This window comes from Hordeum vulgare, chromosome 1H (assembly GCF_904849725.1).
Source record: "Hordeum vulgare subsp. vulgare chromosome 1H, MorexV3_pseudomolecules_assembly, whole genome shotgun sequence".
Lineage (NCBI taxonomy): Eukaryota > Viridiplantae > Streptophyta > Magnoliopsida > Poales > Poaceae > Hordeum > Hordeum vulgare.
The window spans coordinates 420,391,212-420,409,019 of NC_058518.1; the positions used below are offsets into that span (position 1 = coordinate 420,391,212).

Consider the following 17,808-nt stretch of genomic DNA (forward strand, 5'->3'; position numbering starts at 1 on the left):
GTGCGGGGGCGAGAAAGGGGATAGAGCTCAACGGAGAAATTGAGTGGTTCTCGTCTACAGATGGGGAGATAAAGCTGGGAGGTGGGCGAACACACTAGGACGCGTGGCGCCCGTAGCAGCCGGTTGATGCGAGACGGAAATCAGTCGGTTGAAAACAATGATTTTCCTTAAGATAAATCACATTGCTTTACCGAGTTAACATCCGAGTGAATAATGTAATCGATCTAGCAATCTGTACTCTTTTTGACCGTTCGTAATCTTCTCACATTACTTAGTAAAACTTTTGAATAATAACGAGTAAACAGGAGGAACCAACTAATTAAGTTGCAACTTAGCCAACAATGGACTCGTACATGGACGCGCCGCCTTCCGCCTGCTAGTCTAATTAAACTTGAATTCAACAGATAGCGGCTAGAATTTTCTTCGTGTGATGCTGCTTCAACTGTGGTTACCGGTCGTACATAAGCTGTGATCAACTTCCCTGCCCTTGCTCTATCTTTGACCGAACCTATGTCCCTACCCAGTTCGATCCTGACTGACGACGACTCCCCACCCGGCCCCGGACCGAAGCTCCTCCAGCACGGCAGCAACCGGAGTCGAGCGCCGCAGCCTCGCCGGCGGGGATGCAGGGGGCAGGAAAGCTCCTTGTCGGCGCCGGAGGGTGACGACGGCAGCCGAATGCTGTTGGACAATCCGACAGTTGCCGCCCTCTCAGCGCTCCTTGCCCGCTCCGCCTCCCTATCCGCCGCTGCGGCACTCCACGCCCGTCTCCTCCGCTCCTCACGCCTCTTCAGCCACCCCTTCCTCGCCAACTGCCTCGCCGCCGCTTACTCCCGCCTCGGCGCCACCCCTGCCGCCATCGCCCTGCTGACCCACGCGCCCAGCGACGCAGCCAACCGCTTCTCGCACAACATCCTCCTCGCCGCACTGCTCAAGTCCCGTGACCTCCCGGCTGCGCGCAGGCTGTTCGACGAAATGCCTATGAGGGACACCGTCGCCTACAATTCCATGATCTCTGGCTACGCTCAAAGCGGGCACGCCGGCGAGGCGCTCAGTCTTGCGCGCAGGATGAGGGGGCTAGGCGTCAGGCCTAGCGCCTTCACCTTCTCCATTGTCTCGTCGGCGGTCTGCTCTGCTCCCCACGGGATGCAGGTTCATGCAGCTGCCGTCCGTCACGGCTCTGCCCAACACAACGCCGTAGTGGGCAACACGCTTGTTGACATGTATCGGCGTGTCGGTCTCTTGGAATATGCCGTGCGCGTCTTTTGGAATATGAATGAACTGGACATCGTTTCGCTGAATTCTGTCATGTCAGTGTACAAGGATGATGGCCAAAGCAATGCAGTGTTTGAGTGCTTCCGGTTGACTAGAAGCCATGGGCTTTCGGTTGACGAATGCAGTGTGTCAACGGTGCTTACCGCGTGCACAGATATCGAGGATTTCGCTAAGGGTGACCAGCTCTTGGCCCTTTGCGTCAAAACAGGACTCCTGTCCAATTCTATCATTTGTAGTGCTGTTATCGGCCTGTTGTCCATGTCTGACAGACTACCTGATGTTGTCAGGCTTTTCGAGGGATTAACAAAATGGGACTCAGAAACATGCAACGCAATGATATCGTGTTATGCCAGGAGTGGTTTAATGGAGCAAGCTCTGGGCCTCTTTGTGATTGCTCTGCGAAATGCTGTTCTTCCAACTGAGTTCACTTTTGCGAGCGTGCTGAGATGGAGTTCGTGTTTTGGTCTGATGGAGCAGGGCACTCAAATCCATACGCTGGTATATAAATGTGGGTTTGAGGATGATATGATTGTTGCCACTGCTCTCGTTGACATGTATTGTAAGTTAGGTTCCTTGAAGCATGCCAGGAAACTCTTCGACAGTGTTTGTGTCAAGGATTTGGTGTTATGGAATACAATGATCATCGGTCTATCGCGGAATGGGGGAGGTAGGGAAGCTCTTGGAGTGTTTTGGTGGATGCTGGACTGTGGTGTCAAGCCAGATAGAATTACTCTTTTCGGAGCTTTATCTGCTTGTAGCTTGGGGGGTCTGGTTAATGAAGCAATGGATATAATTTTCCTGTTTAAAGCCAAGTACCATGTCGTGCCTGGCCTGGAGCACTATGCATGTGTGGCTGACATGTTAAGCCGTGCAGGATTGTTTAGAGAGGCAGAAGATTTAGTCCAGAACAAGTTGCAGAAGTGCAATACTGCTGCTCTCCTCAATATTCTTGAGGCTTGCATGATTCAAGGGGATTTTGCCATGGCAGAGTCAATCGCAGAGAATATGTTGAAACTGAAGCCTCGGTCATCACTGCCGTACACTGTTCTGGCTCGTACCTATGGTGCAAGATGTAAGTGGGAAAGCATGGCCAGGATGTGGAGGTCAATGGAAGCTTTAGGTGCAAAGAAGGTTGGGGAATGTAGCTGGCTCTGCATCAAGAATGAAATTCATGTGTTTACATCTGAACAAATATTGCATCAAGGAAGTGAAGTTACGTATGCAGTTTTAGATCTATTGTTCTGGGACATGATGGATCACATTTATGCTCCTGGTCGTGTTGGTACAATTCATACACAAGATCTCAAGAAGAACAAGGGATTTGATTGCCATCCGCAGTTCTTGGATTGCACTCTGTGAGCTGTGCAACTAACGTAATTATTCAGCTAGGACCGTCTCACAGTGGTCATGTGGTTACCTTGACTTGATAGCAAGGCAGCTTAAGCTACAGATTGTTAAGCAAGCACTACGAGCATCAAGAAAAAGACATTATCCCGAGAGAGTGCAGAAATCAGGCCATCCAGTATGTTGGCAAAGAACAGTGATCAGGTTTTACTTCGTGTTCATATATGGTGATGTGTATAGTATATTGTCTTATAGATTGATTAATTTACTTGACGTCATGTTGTCTTACAGACTGATTAATTCACTTCACATCTTTTTGCTACAGATCTTGTGCGCAGGTGGGTGGTGATCTCTTGTTAGAATTGTATAGGATTTTGCCATTGGGCGGGTACTTAGTGTGATACTTACATGCCCTTGTCGATGCCACCACAGGTCAGAATTGCACGTGGATGGCATCCAATTAGGAGTAGGGCAGGCAACTGCCATCAAGCACCTATGGGGTTATCTACAACCGATGCTAGTGATAAGCATTTGGAGAGCTTACCTGACATGGGGTTTGGCAGCATGACGATCAAAGAAAGGTCATACTAAGTTTCCAAAGGTGCCGTTGCTTCTTGCAAGTTGCAACATATCTTGGCAGATCAATTCAGAAAACTAAATAAGTACAACCTTCGTCCGGAATTAATTGACGCTGAAATGAGTGTATAGGGAGTACTAGGTTATAAACTTATAATGTCAAGTATACAGCTCTATGCAGAATACATTTTCAAGTATGCTGAGTGCAGGCCGTCTTGCTTTGTGTTGGCACTAGTGTACATGGAGAGATAGCTAGCAACCAAATGTGTAGTACATGACGCCCTTTCAATGTTCATCGCTTGCTAATTACAGGTGTGGTGGTTGCTGCCAAATTCACGGATGATGCGTAAGTACCCACTGCCACCGCAACTGCAATGGCATTATTTGTATATCACAAACATGCACAGGTTTCCAGTAATACATGTGCCGCAGGTTTTTCAAGAGTGCATTCTACGCTAGGGTGGGAGGAATCGGCGCATTCGAGATGAATCAGCTTGAGTTGGATTTTCTGTTTAATCTGGACTTCTGGTTGAAAGTGAACCTGGAGACATTTGGGAACTGCTGCTTGCAGCTGGAGAAACATGCCCCGCGGTGCGGTTCAACCGAGACTGCCGGTTCAGGTTCCTCGTGTCAATGGAATAAATGATTTGATCTATAGCGGTAGCGCCGACGAGTCCAAGGATGTAGCTGAGCAATCTATGTAGGGCCTACAGTTTTTACAAAGCTTGGGACCTGATTACTGATTATTGTTTTAGATCTGACATTTGTGCATTCAGATAGCATAAATTATTTTACTAGACAACAGTTAATTCTTATACACCACTCTGTTCATCTGTTTAAATTTTCACCACCGTGTTGGGGAATAGTATTCAGTCTCCTATGAGAATACCAGTGATATGTTGCCAAGTATCCTGTTGACAGATGAATCTGGCTTGCGTTCTTTCTATGTGCATCATCTGATTCTATTGAGTCACATAACGGAATCTCTGATGATTTTCAATAGAATAACTAATTGGCTACTGGATTGTTGCTACCAACAGCATGGAAACAAATTACTTGGCTAGGAAACAGAACCAACAGGCAACACTATCATGGTATTTCCGCGGCAGATGCCAGGGGTGGCTTAGATCGTGGCTTGGGGCCGACGGGCGCCGGCGGCGTCTACGAACGGGTGTAGGCGCAAGACACATGACGTGGATCTACCCAGGTTCAGGGCCCTCCGGTGAGATAAAATCCCTAGTCCTGCATGTGTGGCTATATGAGATCACAATACAAATGGTGCTCCTCGATCTGCTCGTGAGGAGGGAGACGGAGCCCTTGCTACCGGCCTCGCTCCCTCGATGGTGTGTGTAGTTCTGGGGTCTATAGGTTCGCTGATTGCTTCTAGGTGTGCCCACTCTCCGGGGGCTGACATGAGGCTTTATAGTGTAGCGTGAGATGTACAGTTTTGGGAGAAAGTAGGAGGCGGGACCCGGCTGCCAGCCTCTCCGGCTGGCCGTGGGGCCCGCCGTTGTCGGGTCTTGTCCGGCGCGGGGCCCGCCAGACGTGCGCCTCAACGGCTAACGCGCCAGTCGTCAGGGAGTAGGTAGGGGTAAGCATGGCTACACAGTCGTCTCGCTCGGTCAGCCTCGGTGGTGATGGGGGCCGTGTAGCCTCGCTGACCCTTACATCATTGCGCCCGTGGCCACACCGAGCTTGTCGGCGTGCACAGTGGTCACGAGCGCCTCTGCATCATGTGTCGGGTCTCGTCACCGTACGTTGGTATGGTCGGATGGGACGGGGACTGACCAGCCGCCTGGCGCCGGGCCACGCCAAATGCCGCCAGTTGGCCGTCAACGCGTTGGCCAAACAGGCTGGCTGCCGCCAGCCGCCCCCCTCCCGGGGGGGGGGGGGGGGCTAGTCGGCCCCAAATGTCATGGAGATGGGTGATACGTCTCAAACGTATCTATAATTTTTGATGGTTTCACGTTGTTATCTTGTCTTCTTTGGTGATTTTATGTACCTTTTATATCTTTTTTTGGGACTAACTTATTAATTCACTGCTAAGTGCCAGTTCCTGTTTTTCCGTGTTTTTGACTCTTTTCAGATCTGATTTTGGAACGGAGTACAAACGGAAGAAAAACGTCGAAATGATTTTCTCCCGAACGGAAGAAGACCACGGGGCTTTTGGGCCAAGCCAGGTGGGCTCTAGGGAGCCCACAAGCCCCCCACTCCGCCACCAGGGGGGAGGCGGCGGTGGGCAGGCTTGTGGCCTCCCTGGCCGCCCCCTGACCTAGGTCTTTGGCCTATAAATTCCCAAATATTCCGCAAAAAATCAGGGGAGCCTCGAAAATACTTTTCCGCTGCCGCAAGCTTCCGTTTTCGCGAGATCTCATGTGGAGACCCTTCCCGGCGCCCTGCCGGAGGGGACTTTGGAGTTGGAGGGCTTCTTCATCATCATCATCGCCCCTCCAATGACTCGTGAGTAGTTCACTTCAGACCTACGGGCCCGTAGTTAGTAGCTAGATGGCTTCTTCTCTCTCTTGGATCTTCAATACAAAGTTCTCCATGATCTTCATGGAGATCTCTTCAATGTAATCTTCTTTGGCGGTGTGTTTGTCGAGATCCGATGAATTGTGGATTTGTGATCAGATTATCTATGATATATATTTGAGTCTTTGCTGATTTCTTATATGCATGATTTGATATCCTTGTAAGTCTCTCCGAGTCTTGGGTTTTATTTGGCCAACTAGATCTATGATTCTTGCAATGGGAGAAGTGCTTGGTTTTGGGTTCTACCATGTGGTGACCTTTCCCAGTGACGGTAGGGGCAGCAAGGCACACATCAAGTAGTTGCCATCAAGGGTAAAAAGATGGGGGTTTTATCATTGGTTTGAGATTATCCCTCTACATCATGTCATCTTGCTTAAGGCGTTACTCTGTTCTTATGGACTTAATACACTAGATGCATGCTGGATAGCGGTCGACGTGTGGAGTAATAGTAGTAGATGCAGAAAGTATCGGTCTACTTGTTTCGGACGTGATGCCTATAGATATAATCATTGCATAGATATCGTCACGACTTTGCGCGGTTCTATCAATTGCTCGACAGTAATTTGTTCACCCACCGTCTACTTCCTTTCATGAGAGAAGCCACTAGTAAACACTACGGCCCCCGGGTCTATTCACATCCATCGTTTACACCTCCGCTTTTACTTTGCTTTGTTACTTTGTTGCTTTCAGTTCTCACTTGGCAAACAATCTATAAGGGATTGACAACCCCTTCATAGCGTTGGGTGCAAGCTTTTGTGTTTGTGCAGGATCTTGAGATACTCTTCCGCCGGATTGATACCTTGGTTCTCAAACTGAGGGAAATACTTACCGTCGCTGTGCTACATCACCCTTTCCGCTTCAAGGGAACACCAACGCAAGGCTCCAAGGCCACGGGGGAAATCCTTTGCATACTTGCCTAGGAAGTCCCTTAAGGCGTAGCCGCAGCTGAAGGATTCCTGGTGCCGTCGACACAACTATTTCTGGCGCCGTTGCAAGGGATACACAACAACCATCAGAAGTATTTCTGGCGCCGTTGCCGGGGAGGAGAAATCAAGATCTATCCAAGTAGGTCTCACAAACTCATCTCTTGCATTTACTTTTGTTGCCAGTTGCCTCTCGTTTTCCTCTCCCCCACTTCACATTTGCCTTTTTCGTTTGCCTTTTCGTTCGTCTTTTTCTCTCGCTTGCTTTCTGTTCACTTGTGTGCCATGTGCCTTCAATATGCTTGCATCTTCGCTTGCTGAAAATCTATTGATATGGATCCTCATCCACTAGCTAGTATCTTTAAGAGACCCGCTATTGTTGAACGAATTGCTAGTGAGTTGAGGGCAATTGACTATTTTTATGGAGTTTTGCTTGAGATGTGTGAATCTAAAAATCGTGATGAAGAAATTCATGAAGTGATTCACGAGGGCACCTTGGATGAAAAGCATGATTGCAATGGTTTCACTATAAATTCTATTAGTGACAATCATGCTAAAAATATGCAAAACCCTAAGCTTGGGGATGCTAGTTTTGCTATGTCCACTACTTGTTGCAATAATCATGATTGGGGTGATGATCTTTCTTATGATCTTGAAAATTTGTTTAAGCCTCATGATGAATATGATATTTGCAACAATATTGAAAGTGGGATTGGAGAAGTCATGACTTTATTTGATGATAATCCCACTATTTTTGAAGAGCGTCAACTTTGCATGCATGTGGATCATGAAAAGAATATCCTATGTGATAGCTACATTGTTGAATTCGAATATGATCCCACATGTAATTGCTATGAGAGAGGAAAATATTGTGGTAGAAACTTTCATGTTACCCAATTACCTCTCGTTATGTTGAAATTGCTATTGTCTCTTTCTTCTTCCTTGCATATGGCAGCTATTGGTTGTCGTCACAATTTGTTTTCCTATAAAATGCCTATGCGTAGTAAGTATGTTAGACTTAGATGTGATTTTCACATGCTTTAGGATGCTCTCGTTGTGTTTCAGTCCTTACCTTTTATGTGAGCATCATTGAAATCAATGCCTAGCTAAGGGCGTTAAACAAAAGCGCTTGTTGGGAGGCAACCCAACGAATCTATCATTTTTCTTTATGTTTTGTGTTTTCCACACTTTCATAATTCTGTTATGATTGTGTTTTTTGTGTTTCTTTTTGCGTTTGTGCCAAGCAAAACCGTTATGATTAGTCTTGGGGATGATCGTTTGGTCATGCTGGAAAAGACACAAACTTTCTGCTCACGAAAATAATTTTAACTTTTTTTTTCTGTAAGAGATTTTGAGTTGATTCTTTTTGCTGCTGATTTCTACGAAAATTCTTCAGACTTTCGTAATTTTTCAGAATATTTGAAGTACCAGAGGTATACGAAATATACATATTGCTACAGACTGGTCTGCTATTAACAGATTCTGTTTTTGTTGTGTTGGTTGCTTATTTTGATGAAACTATGGATAGTATCGGGGGGTATTAGCCATGCAAGATTGAAAGTACAGTAAACCAACATCAGCACAAGTAGAATTTAAGTTTGCTACAGTACCTAAGGAAGTGGTGGTTTGCTTTCTTGTACTAATGTTATCACGAGTTTCTGTTTAAGTTTCGTGTTGTGAAGTTTTCAAGTTTTGGGTGAAGGTCTTATGGACAAAAAGATAAAGAGTGGCAAGAGCTCAAGCTTGGGGATGCCCAAGGCACCCCAAGAGATTCAAGGATGCCATAAAAGCCTAAGCTTGGGGATGCCCCGGGAAGGCATCCCCTCTCTCTCGTCTTTAATCCATCGGTAACGTTATTTGGGGCTATATTTTTATTCACCACATGTTATGTGTTTTTGCTTGGAGCGTCTTGTATCGTAGGAGTCTTTTATTTTGTTGTGTCACAATCATCCTTGCTGCACACCTATAGAGAGAGACATGCACACACCGTGATTTTGTCGAGCTTCACTTATATCCTTTGGTAGACAATTCAGCTCACATGTGCTTCACTTATATCTTTTGAGCTAGATACTTTTGCTCTATTTGCTTCACTTATATCTTTTAGAGCACAGCGGTGCGTGGCTTGGTAGTTGATCTATGCTTTGAAAGTAGTCTCAAAAGGGGTAGTTATCCAAAGGGATACGAAAACTTCCACCTTCATGTGCATTGAAGAGTTAGAGAAGTTTGATTCATCTCAATTAGTTTTGAGTTGTGGTTATGGTAATATTGAAGTCATGCTAGTAAGGTGTTGTGGATCTAGAAATACCTATGTTGAAATTAGTGATTCCCATAGCATGCACGTATGGTGAACCGCTATGTGATGAAATCTGAGCATGATTAGTATATTGATTGTCATCCTTTGCGTGGCGGTCGGGATCGCGCGATGGTTTATACCTACCAACCCTTCCCCTAGGAGTATGCGTTGAATGCTTTGTTTCGATTACTAATAAAACTTTTGCAACAAGTATATGAGTTCTTCATGACTAATGTTGAGTCCATGGTTTAGATGCACTTTCACCTTCCACCATCACTATCTTCTTAGTGCCGTGCAACTTTCGCCGGTGCACAAAACCCACCATTAGCCTCCCTCAAAACAGCCACCATACCTACCTATTATGGCTTTTTCAAAGTCATTCCGAGATATATTGCCATGCAACTACTACCATGACATGTGCCACCACGTCTACATTGCCATTGCATGATCGTAAGATAGCTAGCATGATGTTTCCATTGATGTCTATGCCATGCTAGATCATTGCCACGGTACACTACCGAAGGCATTCCATATAGAGTCATAGTTGCTCTAAGTTTTGAGTTGAAAGTGTGATGATCATCATTAATGGAGCATTGTCACATGTGAGGAAATAAAAGAGGCCAAAGAAGCCCACAAAAAAAGAGGCCAAAGAGCCCACCAAAAAAATGAGAGAAAAAGAGAGAAGGGACAATGCTACCACTTTTTCCACACTTGTGCATATTAAGCACCATGATCTTCATGATTGAGAGTCTCCCTTTTTGTCACCACCATATAGCTAGTGGGGAATTTTCATTATATAACTTGGCTTGTATATTCCAATGATAGGCTTCCTCAAAATTGCCTTAGGTCTTCGTGAGCAAGCAAGTTAGACGCACACCCACTAGTTTTCTTTAAGAGCTTTCACATACTCATAGCTCTAGTGCATCAATTGTATGGAAATCCCTACTCATTCACATTGATATCTATTGATGAGCATATCCACATCTCATTGATATGCCTAGTTAATGTGACTATCTTCTCCTTTTTGTCTTGCAACCTCCACCACATTCCACACCATCTATAGTGCTATAACCATGGCTCACGCTCATGTATTGCGTGAGAGTTGAAAAGGTTTGAGAAAGTAAAGGTGTGAAACAATTACTTGGCCAATACCGGGGTTGTGCATTATTTAAATTCGTTGTGCAATGATGATAGAGCATAGCCAGACTATATGCTTTTGTAGGGATAACTTTCTTTTGGCCTTGTTATTTTGAAAGTTCATGATTACTTTGCTAGTTTGCTTGAATTATTATTGCTTCCACGTCAATAGCAAACTATTGTTTTGAATCTAATGGATCTGAACATTCACGTCACATAAGAGGAATTACAAAGGACACCTATGCTAGCTAGCATGAAAGCATCAAAAATTCATTCTTATCATTTCCCTACTCGAGGATGAGCAAGAGTTAAGCTTGGGGTTGCTTGATATGTCTCAAACGTATCTATAATTTTTGATGGTTTCACGCTGTTACCTTGTCTTCTTTGGTTGTTTTATGTACCTTTTATATCTTTTTGGGACTAACTTATTAATTCAGTGCCAAGTGCCACTTCCCGTTTTTCCGTGTTTTTGACTCTTTTCAGATCTGATTTTGGAACGGAGTCCAAACGGAAGAAAAACCCCGAAATGATTTTTTCCCGAACGGAAGAAGACCAGGGGGCTTTTGGGCCAAGCCAGGTGGGCTCCTGGGAGCCCACAAGCCCCCACTCCGCCACCAGGGGGAGGCGGCGGTGGGCAGGCTTGTGGCCTCCCAGGCCGCCCCCTGACCTAGGTCTTTGGCCTATAAATTCCCAAATATTCCGCAAAAAATCAGGGGAGCCTCGAAAATACTTTTCCGCCGCCGCAAGCTTCCGTTTCCGCGAGATCTCATCTGGAGACCCTTCCCGGCGCCCTGCCGGAGGGGACTTTGGAGTTGGAGGGCTTCTTCATCATCATGGTATTTCCGCGGCAGATGCCATGGGTGGCTTAGATCATGGTTTGGGGCCAACGGGCGCCGGCGGCGTCTACGAACGGGTGTAGGCGCAAGACACATGACGTGGATCTACCCAGGTTGAGGGCCCTCCGGTGAGATAAAATCCCTAGTCCTGCATGTGTGGCTATATGAGATCACAATACAAATGGTGCTCCTCGAGCTGCTCGTGAGGAGGGAGACAGAGCCCTTGCTGCCGGCCTCGCTCCCTCGGTGGTGTGTGTAGTTCTGGGGTCTATAGGTTCGCTGGTTGCTTCTAGGTGTGCCCACTCTCCGGGGGCTGAAATGAGGCTTTATAGTGTAGCCTGAGATGTACAGTTTTGGGAGAAAGTAGGAGGCGGAACCCGGCTGCCAGCCTCTCCAGCTGGACGTGGGGCCCGCCGTTGTTGGGTCTTGTCCGGCGCGGGGCCCGCCGGACGTGCGCCTCAGCGGCTAACGCGCCAGTCGTCAGGGAGTAGGTAGGGGTAAGCATGGCTACACAGTCGTCTCGCTCGGTCAACCTCGATGGTGACGGGGGCCGTGTAGCCTCGTTGACCCTTACATCATTGCGCCCTTGGCCACACCGAGCTTGTCGGCGTGCACAGTGGTCACGAGCGCCTCTGCATCATGCGTCGGGTCTCGACACCGTACGTTGGTATGGTCGGATGGGACGGGGACTGACCAGCCGCCTGGCACCAGGCCACGCCAAATGACGCCAGTCGGCCGTCAGCGCGTTGGCCGAACAGGCTGGCTGCCGCCAGCCGCCCCCCTCCCACGGGGGGGGGGGGGGCTAGTCGGCCCCAAATTTCATGGAGATGGGTGATACGTCTCAAACGTATCTATAATTTTTGATGGTTTCACGCTGTTATCTTGTCTTCTTTGGTTGTTTTATGTACCTTTTATATCTTTTTTTGGGACTAACTTATTAATTCAGTGCCAAGTGCAAGTTCGTGTTTTTCCGTGTTTTTGACTCTTTTTAGATCTGATTTTGGAACGGAGTCCAAGCGGAAGAAAAACCTCAAAATGATTTTTTCCCGAACGGAAGAAGACCAAGGGCTTTTGGGCCAAGCCAGGTGGGCTCCAGGGAGCCCACAAGCCCCCACTCCGCCACCAGGGGGGAGGCGGCAGTGGGCAGGCTTGTGGCCTCCCTGGCCGCCCCCTGACCTAGGTCTTTGGCCTATAAAGTCCCAAATATTCCGCAAAAAATCAGGGGAGCCTCGAAAATACTTTTCCGCCGCCGCAAGCTTCCGTTTCCGCGAGATCTCATCTGGAGACCATTCTCGGCGCCCTGCCGGAGGCAACTTTGGAGTTGGAGGGCTTCTTCATCATCATCATCGCCCCTCCCATGACTCGTGAGTAGTTCACTTCAGACGTATGGGTCCGTAGTTAGTAGCTAGATGGCTTCTTCTCTCTCTTGGATCTTCAATACAAAGTTCTCCATGATCTTCATGGAGATCTATCCGATGTAATCTTCTTTGGCGGTGTGTTTGTCGAGATCCGATGAATTGTGGATTTGTGATCAGATTATCTATGATATATATTTGAGTCTTTGCTGATTTCTTATATGCATGACTTGATATCCTTGTATGTCTCTCCGAGTCTTGGGTTTTGTTTGACCAACTAGATCTATGATTCTTGCAATGGGAGAAGTGCTTGGTTTTGGGTTCTACCATGTGGTGACCTTTCCCAGTGACAGTAGGGGAAGCTAGGCACACATCAAGTAGTTTCCATCAAGGGTAAAAATATGGGGTTTTTATCATTGGTTTGAGATTATCCCTCTACATCATGTCATCTTGCTTAAGGCGTTACTCTATTCTTACAGACTTAATACACTAGATGCATGCTGGATAGCGGTCGACGTGTGGAGTAATAGTAGTAGATGCAGAAAGTATCGGTCTACTTGTTTCGGACGTGATGGCTATAGATATAATCATTGCATAGATATCGTCACGACTTTGCGCGGTTCTATCAATTGCTCGACAGTAATTTGTTCACCCACCGTCTACTTGCTTGTTGGGGAACGTCGCATGGGAAACAAAATTTTTCCTACGCGCACGAAGACCTATCATGGTGATGTCCATCTACGAGAGGGGATGAGTGATCTACGTACCCTTGTAGATCGCACAGCAGAAGCGTTAGAGAACGCGGTTGATGTAGTGGAACGTCCTCACGTCCCTCGATCCACCCCGCGAACAATCCCGCGATCAGTCCCACGATCTAGTACCGAACGGACGGCACCTCCGCGTTCAGCACACGTACAGCTCGACGATGATCTCGGCCTTATTGATCCAGCAAGAGAGACGGAGAGGTAGAAGAGTTCTCCGGCAGCATGACAGCGCTCCGGAGGTTGGTGATGATCTCGTCTCAGCAGGGCTCCGCCCGAGCTCCGCAGAAACGCGATCTAGAGGAAAAACTATGGAGGTATGTGGTCGGGCAGCCGTGAGAAAGTCGTCTCAAATCTGCCCTAAAAGCCCCATATATATAGGAGGAGGGAGGGGGACCTTGCCTTGGGGTCCAAGGGATCCCCAAGGGATCGGCCGAGCCAGGGGGGAGGACTCTCCCCCCCCAAACCGAGTCCTACTTGGTTTGGTGGGAGGGAGTCCTTCCCCCTTCCCACTTCTTCCTTTTTTTTTTCTTTCCTTTGATTTTTTTCTTCCTTGGCGCATAGGGGATTGGTGGGCTGTCCCACCAGCCCACTAAGGGCTGGTGTGACCCCCTCAAATGCCTATGGGCTTCCCCGGAGTGGGTTGCCCCCTCCCGGTGAACTCCCGGAACCCATTCGTCATTCCCGGTACATTCCCGGTAACTCCGAAAACCTTCCGGTAATCAAATGAAGTCATCCTATATATCAATCTTCGTTTCCGGACTATTCCGGAAACCCTCGTGACGTCCGTGATCTCATCCGGGACTCCGAACAACATTCGGTAACCAACCATATAACTCAAATACGCATAAAACAACGTCGAACCTTAAGTGTGCAGACCCTGCGGGTTCGAGAACTATGTAGACATGACCCGAGAGACTCCTCGGTCAATATCCAACAGCGGGACCTGGATGCCCATATTGGATCCTACATATTCTACGAAGATCTTATCGTTTGAACCTCAGTGCCAAGGATTCGTATAATCCCGTATGTCATTCCCTTTGTCCTTCGGTATGTTACTTGCCCGAGATTCGATCGTCAGTATCCGCATACCTATTTCAATCTCGTTTACCGGCAAGTCTCTTTACTCGTTCCGTAATACAAGATCCCGCAACTTACACTAAGTTACATTGCTTGCAAGGCTTGTGTGTGATGTTGTGTTACTGAGTGGGCCCCGAGATACCTCTCCGTCACACGGAGTGACAAATCCCAATCTTGATCCATACTAACTCAACTAACACCTTCGGAGATACCTGTAGAGCATCTTTATAGTCACCCAGTTACGTTGCGACGTTTGATACACACAAAGCATTCCTCCGGTGTCAGTGAGTTATATGATCTCATGGTCATAGGAATAAATACTTGACACGCAGAAAACAGTAGCAACAAAATGACACGATCAACATGCTACGTCTATTAGTTTGGGTCTAGTCCATCACGTGATTCTCCCAATGACGTGATCCAGTTATCAAGCAACAAGTCACTTGCACGCTCATTGGACCACACACATCGGTATGTATGATTTCCAACAAGTCACTTGCACGCTCCATTGTTCCGGAGAACGGAGTCTTAGTCATCTTGCCCATGAGGCATGGTTCGCACGTGTCAAGTGAATCAAAGTCAAGTGACTCCAAAAGTCCATCAGCATGGAGTTTCTTCATGCGCTTTACACCAATATGACCCAAGCGGCAGTGCCACAAAAATATGGCGCTATCATTGTTTACTCTAACACTTTTGGTCTCTATGTTATGTATATGCATATCTCTATCAAGATTCAATATGAACAATCCTCTCACATTCGGTGCATGACCATAAAAGATGTTACTCATAGAAATAGAACAACCATTATTCTCAGACTTAAAAGAGTAACCGTCTCGCAATAAACAAGATCCAGATATAATGTTCATGCTCAACGCAGGCACTAAACAACAATGATTTAAGTTCATCACTAATCCCGATGGTAGTTGAAGTGACACTGTGCCGACGGCGATTGCATCAACCTTGGAACCGTTTCCTACGCGCATCGTCACTTCGTCTTTCGCCAGCCTTCGTCTATTCCGCAGTTCCTGCTTCGAGTTGCAAATGTGAGCAACAGAACCGGTATCGAATACCCAGGCACTACTACGAGAGCCGGTTAAGTACACATCAATAACATGTATATCAAATATACCTGATTTTTCTTTGCCCGCCTTCTTATCTGCCAGATACTTGGGGCAATTGCGCTTCCAGTGACCCATACCCTTGCAATAGAAGCACTCTGTTTCAGGCTTAGGTCCAGCCTTGGGTTTCTTCGGCAGATTGGCAACAGGCTTGCCGCTCTTCTTCGAATTGCCCTTCTTGCCTTTGCCGTTTCTCTTGAAACTAGTGGTCTTGCTCACCATCAACACTTGATGCTCTTTACGGAGTTCAGACTCTGCGACTTTCAGCATCGCAAACAACTCGCCGGGAGACTTGTTCATCCCTTGCATGTTGTAGTTCAACACAAAGCCTTTATAGCTTGGCGGCAGTGATTGAAGGATTCTGTCAGTGATAGCTTCTTGCGGGAGTTCAATCCCCAGTTCAGCTAGACGGTTTGAGTACCCAGACATTTTGAGCACATGTTCACTGACAGACGAGTTTTCCTCCATCTTGCAAGCATAGAATTTATCGGAGGTCTCATACCTCTCGATCCGGGCGTTCTTCTGAAAGATGAACTTCAACTCCTGGAACATCTCAAATGCTCCATGACGCTCAAAGCGATGTTGAAGTCCCGGTTCTAAGCCATACAAGACTGCACATTGAACTATTGAGTAGTCCTCCTTACGTGCTAACCAAGCGTTCTTAACATCCTGATCAGCCGTAGCGGGTGGTTCATCTCCTAGCGCAGCATTAAGGACATAATCCTTCTTTCCAGCTTGTAAGATTAGCTTAAGATTACGAGCCCAGTCTACAAAGTTGCTTCCATCATCTTTCAACTTAGCTTTCTCTAGGAACGTATTAAAATTCAGGATGACACTTGCGTGAGCCATGATCTACAACACAAATACATTCAAAGTGGACTTAGACTATGTTCAAGATAATTAGAGTTCAACTTAATCAAATTATGTGCTAAACTCCCACTCAAAAGGTACATCTCTCTTAGTCATTTGAGTGGTTCATGATCCACTTACACTATCCCAAGTCCGATCATCACGTGAGTCGAGAGTAGTTTCAGTGGTAAGCATCCTCTATGCTAATCATATCAGCTATATGATTCATGATCGACCTTTCGGTCTCATGTGTTCCGAGGCCATGTCTGCACATGCTAGGCTCGTCAAGCTTAACCTGAGTGTTACGGGTGCGCAACTGTTTTGCACCCGTTGTATGTGAACGTTGAGTCTATCACACCCGATCATCACGTGGTGTCTCGAAACGACGAACTGTAGCAACGGTGCACAGTCGGGGAGAACACAATTTCGTCTTGAAATTTTAGTGAGAGATCACCTTATAATGCTACCGTCGTTCTAAGCAAAATAAGGTGCATAAAAGGATTAACATCACATGCAATTCATAAGTGACATGATATGGCCATCATCACGTGCTTCTTGATCTCCATCACCAAAGCAACAGCACGATCTTCTTGCCACCGGCGCCACACCATGATCATCCATCAACGTGTTGCCATCGGGGTTGTCGTGCTACTCATGCTATCACTACTAAAGCTACATCCTAGCAAAATAGTAAACGCATCTGCAAGCACATATGTTAGTATAAAGACAACCCTATGGCTCCTGCCGGTTGCCGTACCATCGACATGCAAGTCGATATTTCTATTACAACATGATCATCTCATACATCCAATATATCACATCACATCGTTGGCCATATCACATCACAATCATACCCTGCAAAAACAAGTTAGACGTCCTCTAATTTTGTTGTTGCATGTTTTACGTGGTGACCAAGGGTATCTAGTAGGATCGCATCTTACTTACGCAAACACCACAACGGAGATATATGAGTTGCTATTTAACCTCATCCAAGGACCTCCTCGGTCAAGTCCGATTCAACTAAAGTTGGAGAAACCGTCACTTGCCAGTCATCTTTGAGCAAAGGGGGTTACTCGTAACGATGAAACCAGTCTCTCGTAAGCGTACGAGTAATGTCGGTCCAAGCCGCTTCAATCCAACAATACCGCGGAATCAAGAAAAGACTAAGGAGGGCAGCAAAACGCACATCACCGCCCACAAAACCTTTTGTGTTCTACTCGAGAAGACATCTACGCATGAACCTAGCTCATGATGCCACTGTTGGGGAACGTCGCATGGGAAACAAAATTTTTCCTACGCGCACGAAGACCTATCATGGTGATGTCCATCTACGAGAGGGGATGAGTGATCTACGTACCCTTGTAGATCGCACAACAGAAGCGTTAGAGAACGCGGTTGATGTAGTGGAACGTCCTCACGTCCCTCGATCCGCCCCGCGAACAATCCCGCGATCAGTCCCACGATCTAGTACCGAACGGACGGCACCTCCGCGTTCAGCACACGTACAGCTCGACGATGATCTCGGCCTTCTTGATCCAGCAAGAGAGACGGAGAGGTAGAAGAGTTCTCCGGCAGCGTGACGGCGCTCCGGAGGTTGGTGATGATCTCGTCTCAGCAGGGCTCCGCCCGAGCTCCGCAGAAACGCGATCTAGAGGAAAAACTATGGAGGTATGTGGTCGGGCAGCCGTGAGAAAGTCGTCTCAAATCTGCCCTAAAAGCCCCATATATA

General features: G+C 47.1%; 1 protein-coding gene across 6 annotated transcripts; it reads left to right on the forward strand.

The window, feature by feature from the left end:
* The first annotated feature begins 387 nt into the window (after window positions 1–387).
* LOC123441955 (pentatricopeptide repeat-containing protein At1g43980, mitochondrial) lies at window positions 388–4,117 on the forward strand. Of its 6 annotated transcripts, none has more exons than XM_045118134.1 (4): window positions 388–2,823; window positions 2,911–2,957; window positions 3,052–3,541; window positions 3,628–4,117. In XM_045118134.1, exon 1 carries the CDS (start codon window positions 511–513, stop codon window positions 2,632–2,634), a length of 2,124 nt encoding a protein of 707 aa, XP_044974069.1. In that variant the 5' UTR covers window positions 388–510; the 3' UTR covers window positions 2,635–2,823; window positions 2,911–2,957; window positions 3,052–3,541; window positions 3,628–4,117. The 6 variants fall into 6 exon arrangements, with proteins under 6 accessions (XP_044974069.1, XP_044974071.1, XP_044974061.1 ...); XM_045118136.1 differs by having other exon boundaries at window positions 2,945–2,957; XM_045118126.1 differs by having other exon boundaries at window positions 388–2,957.
* Window positions 4,118–17,808: the final 13,691 nt, after the last annotated feature.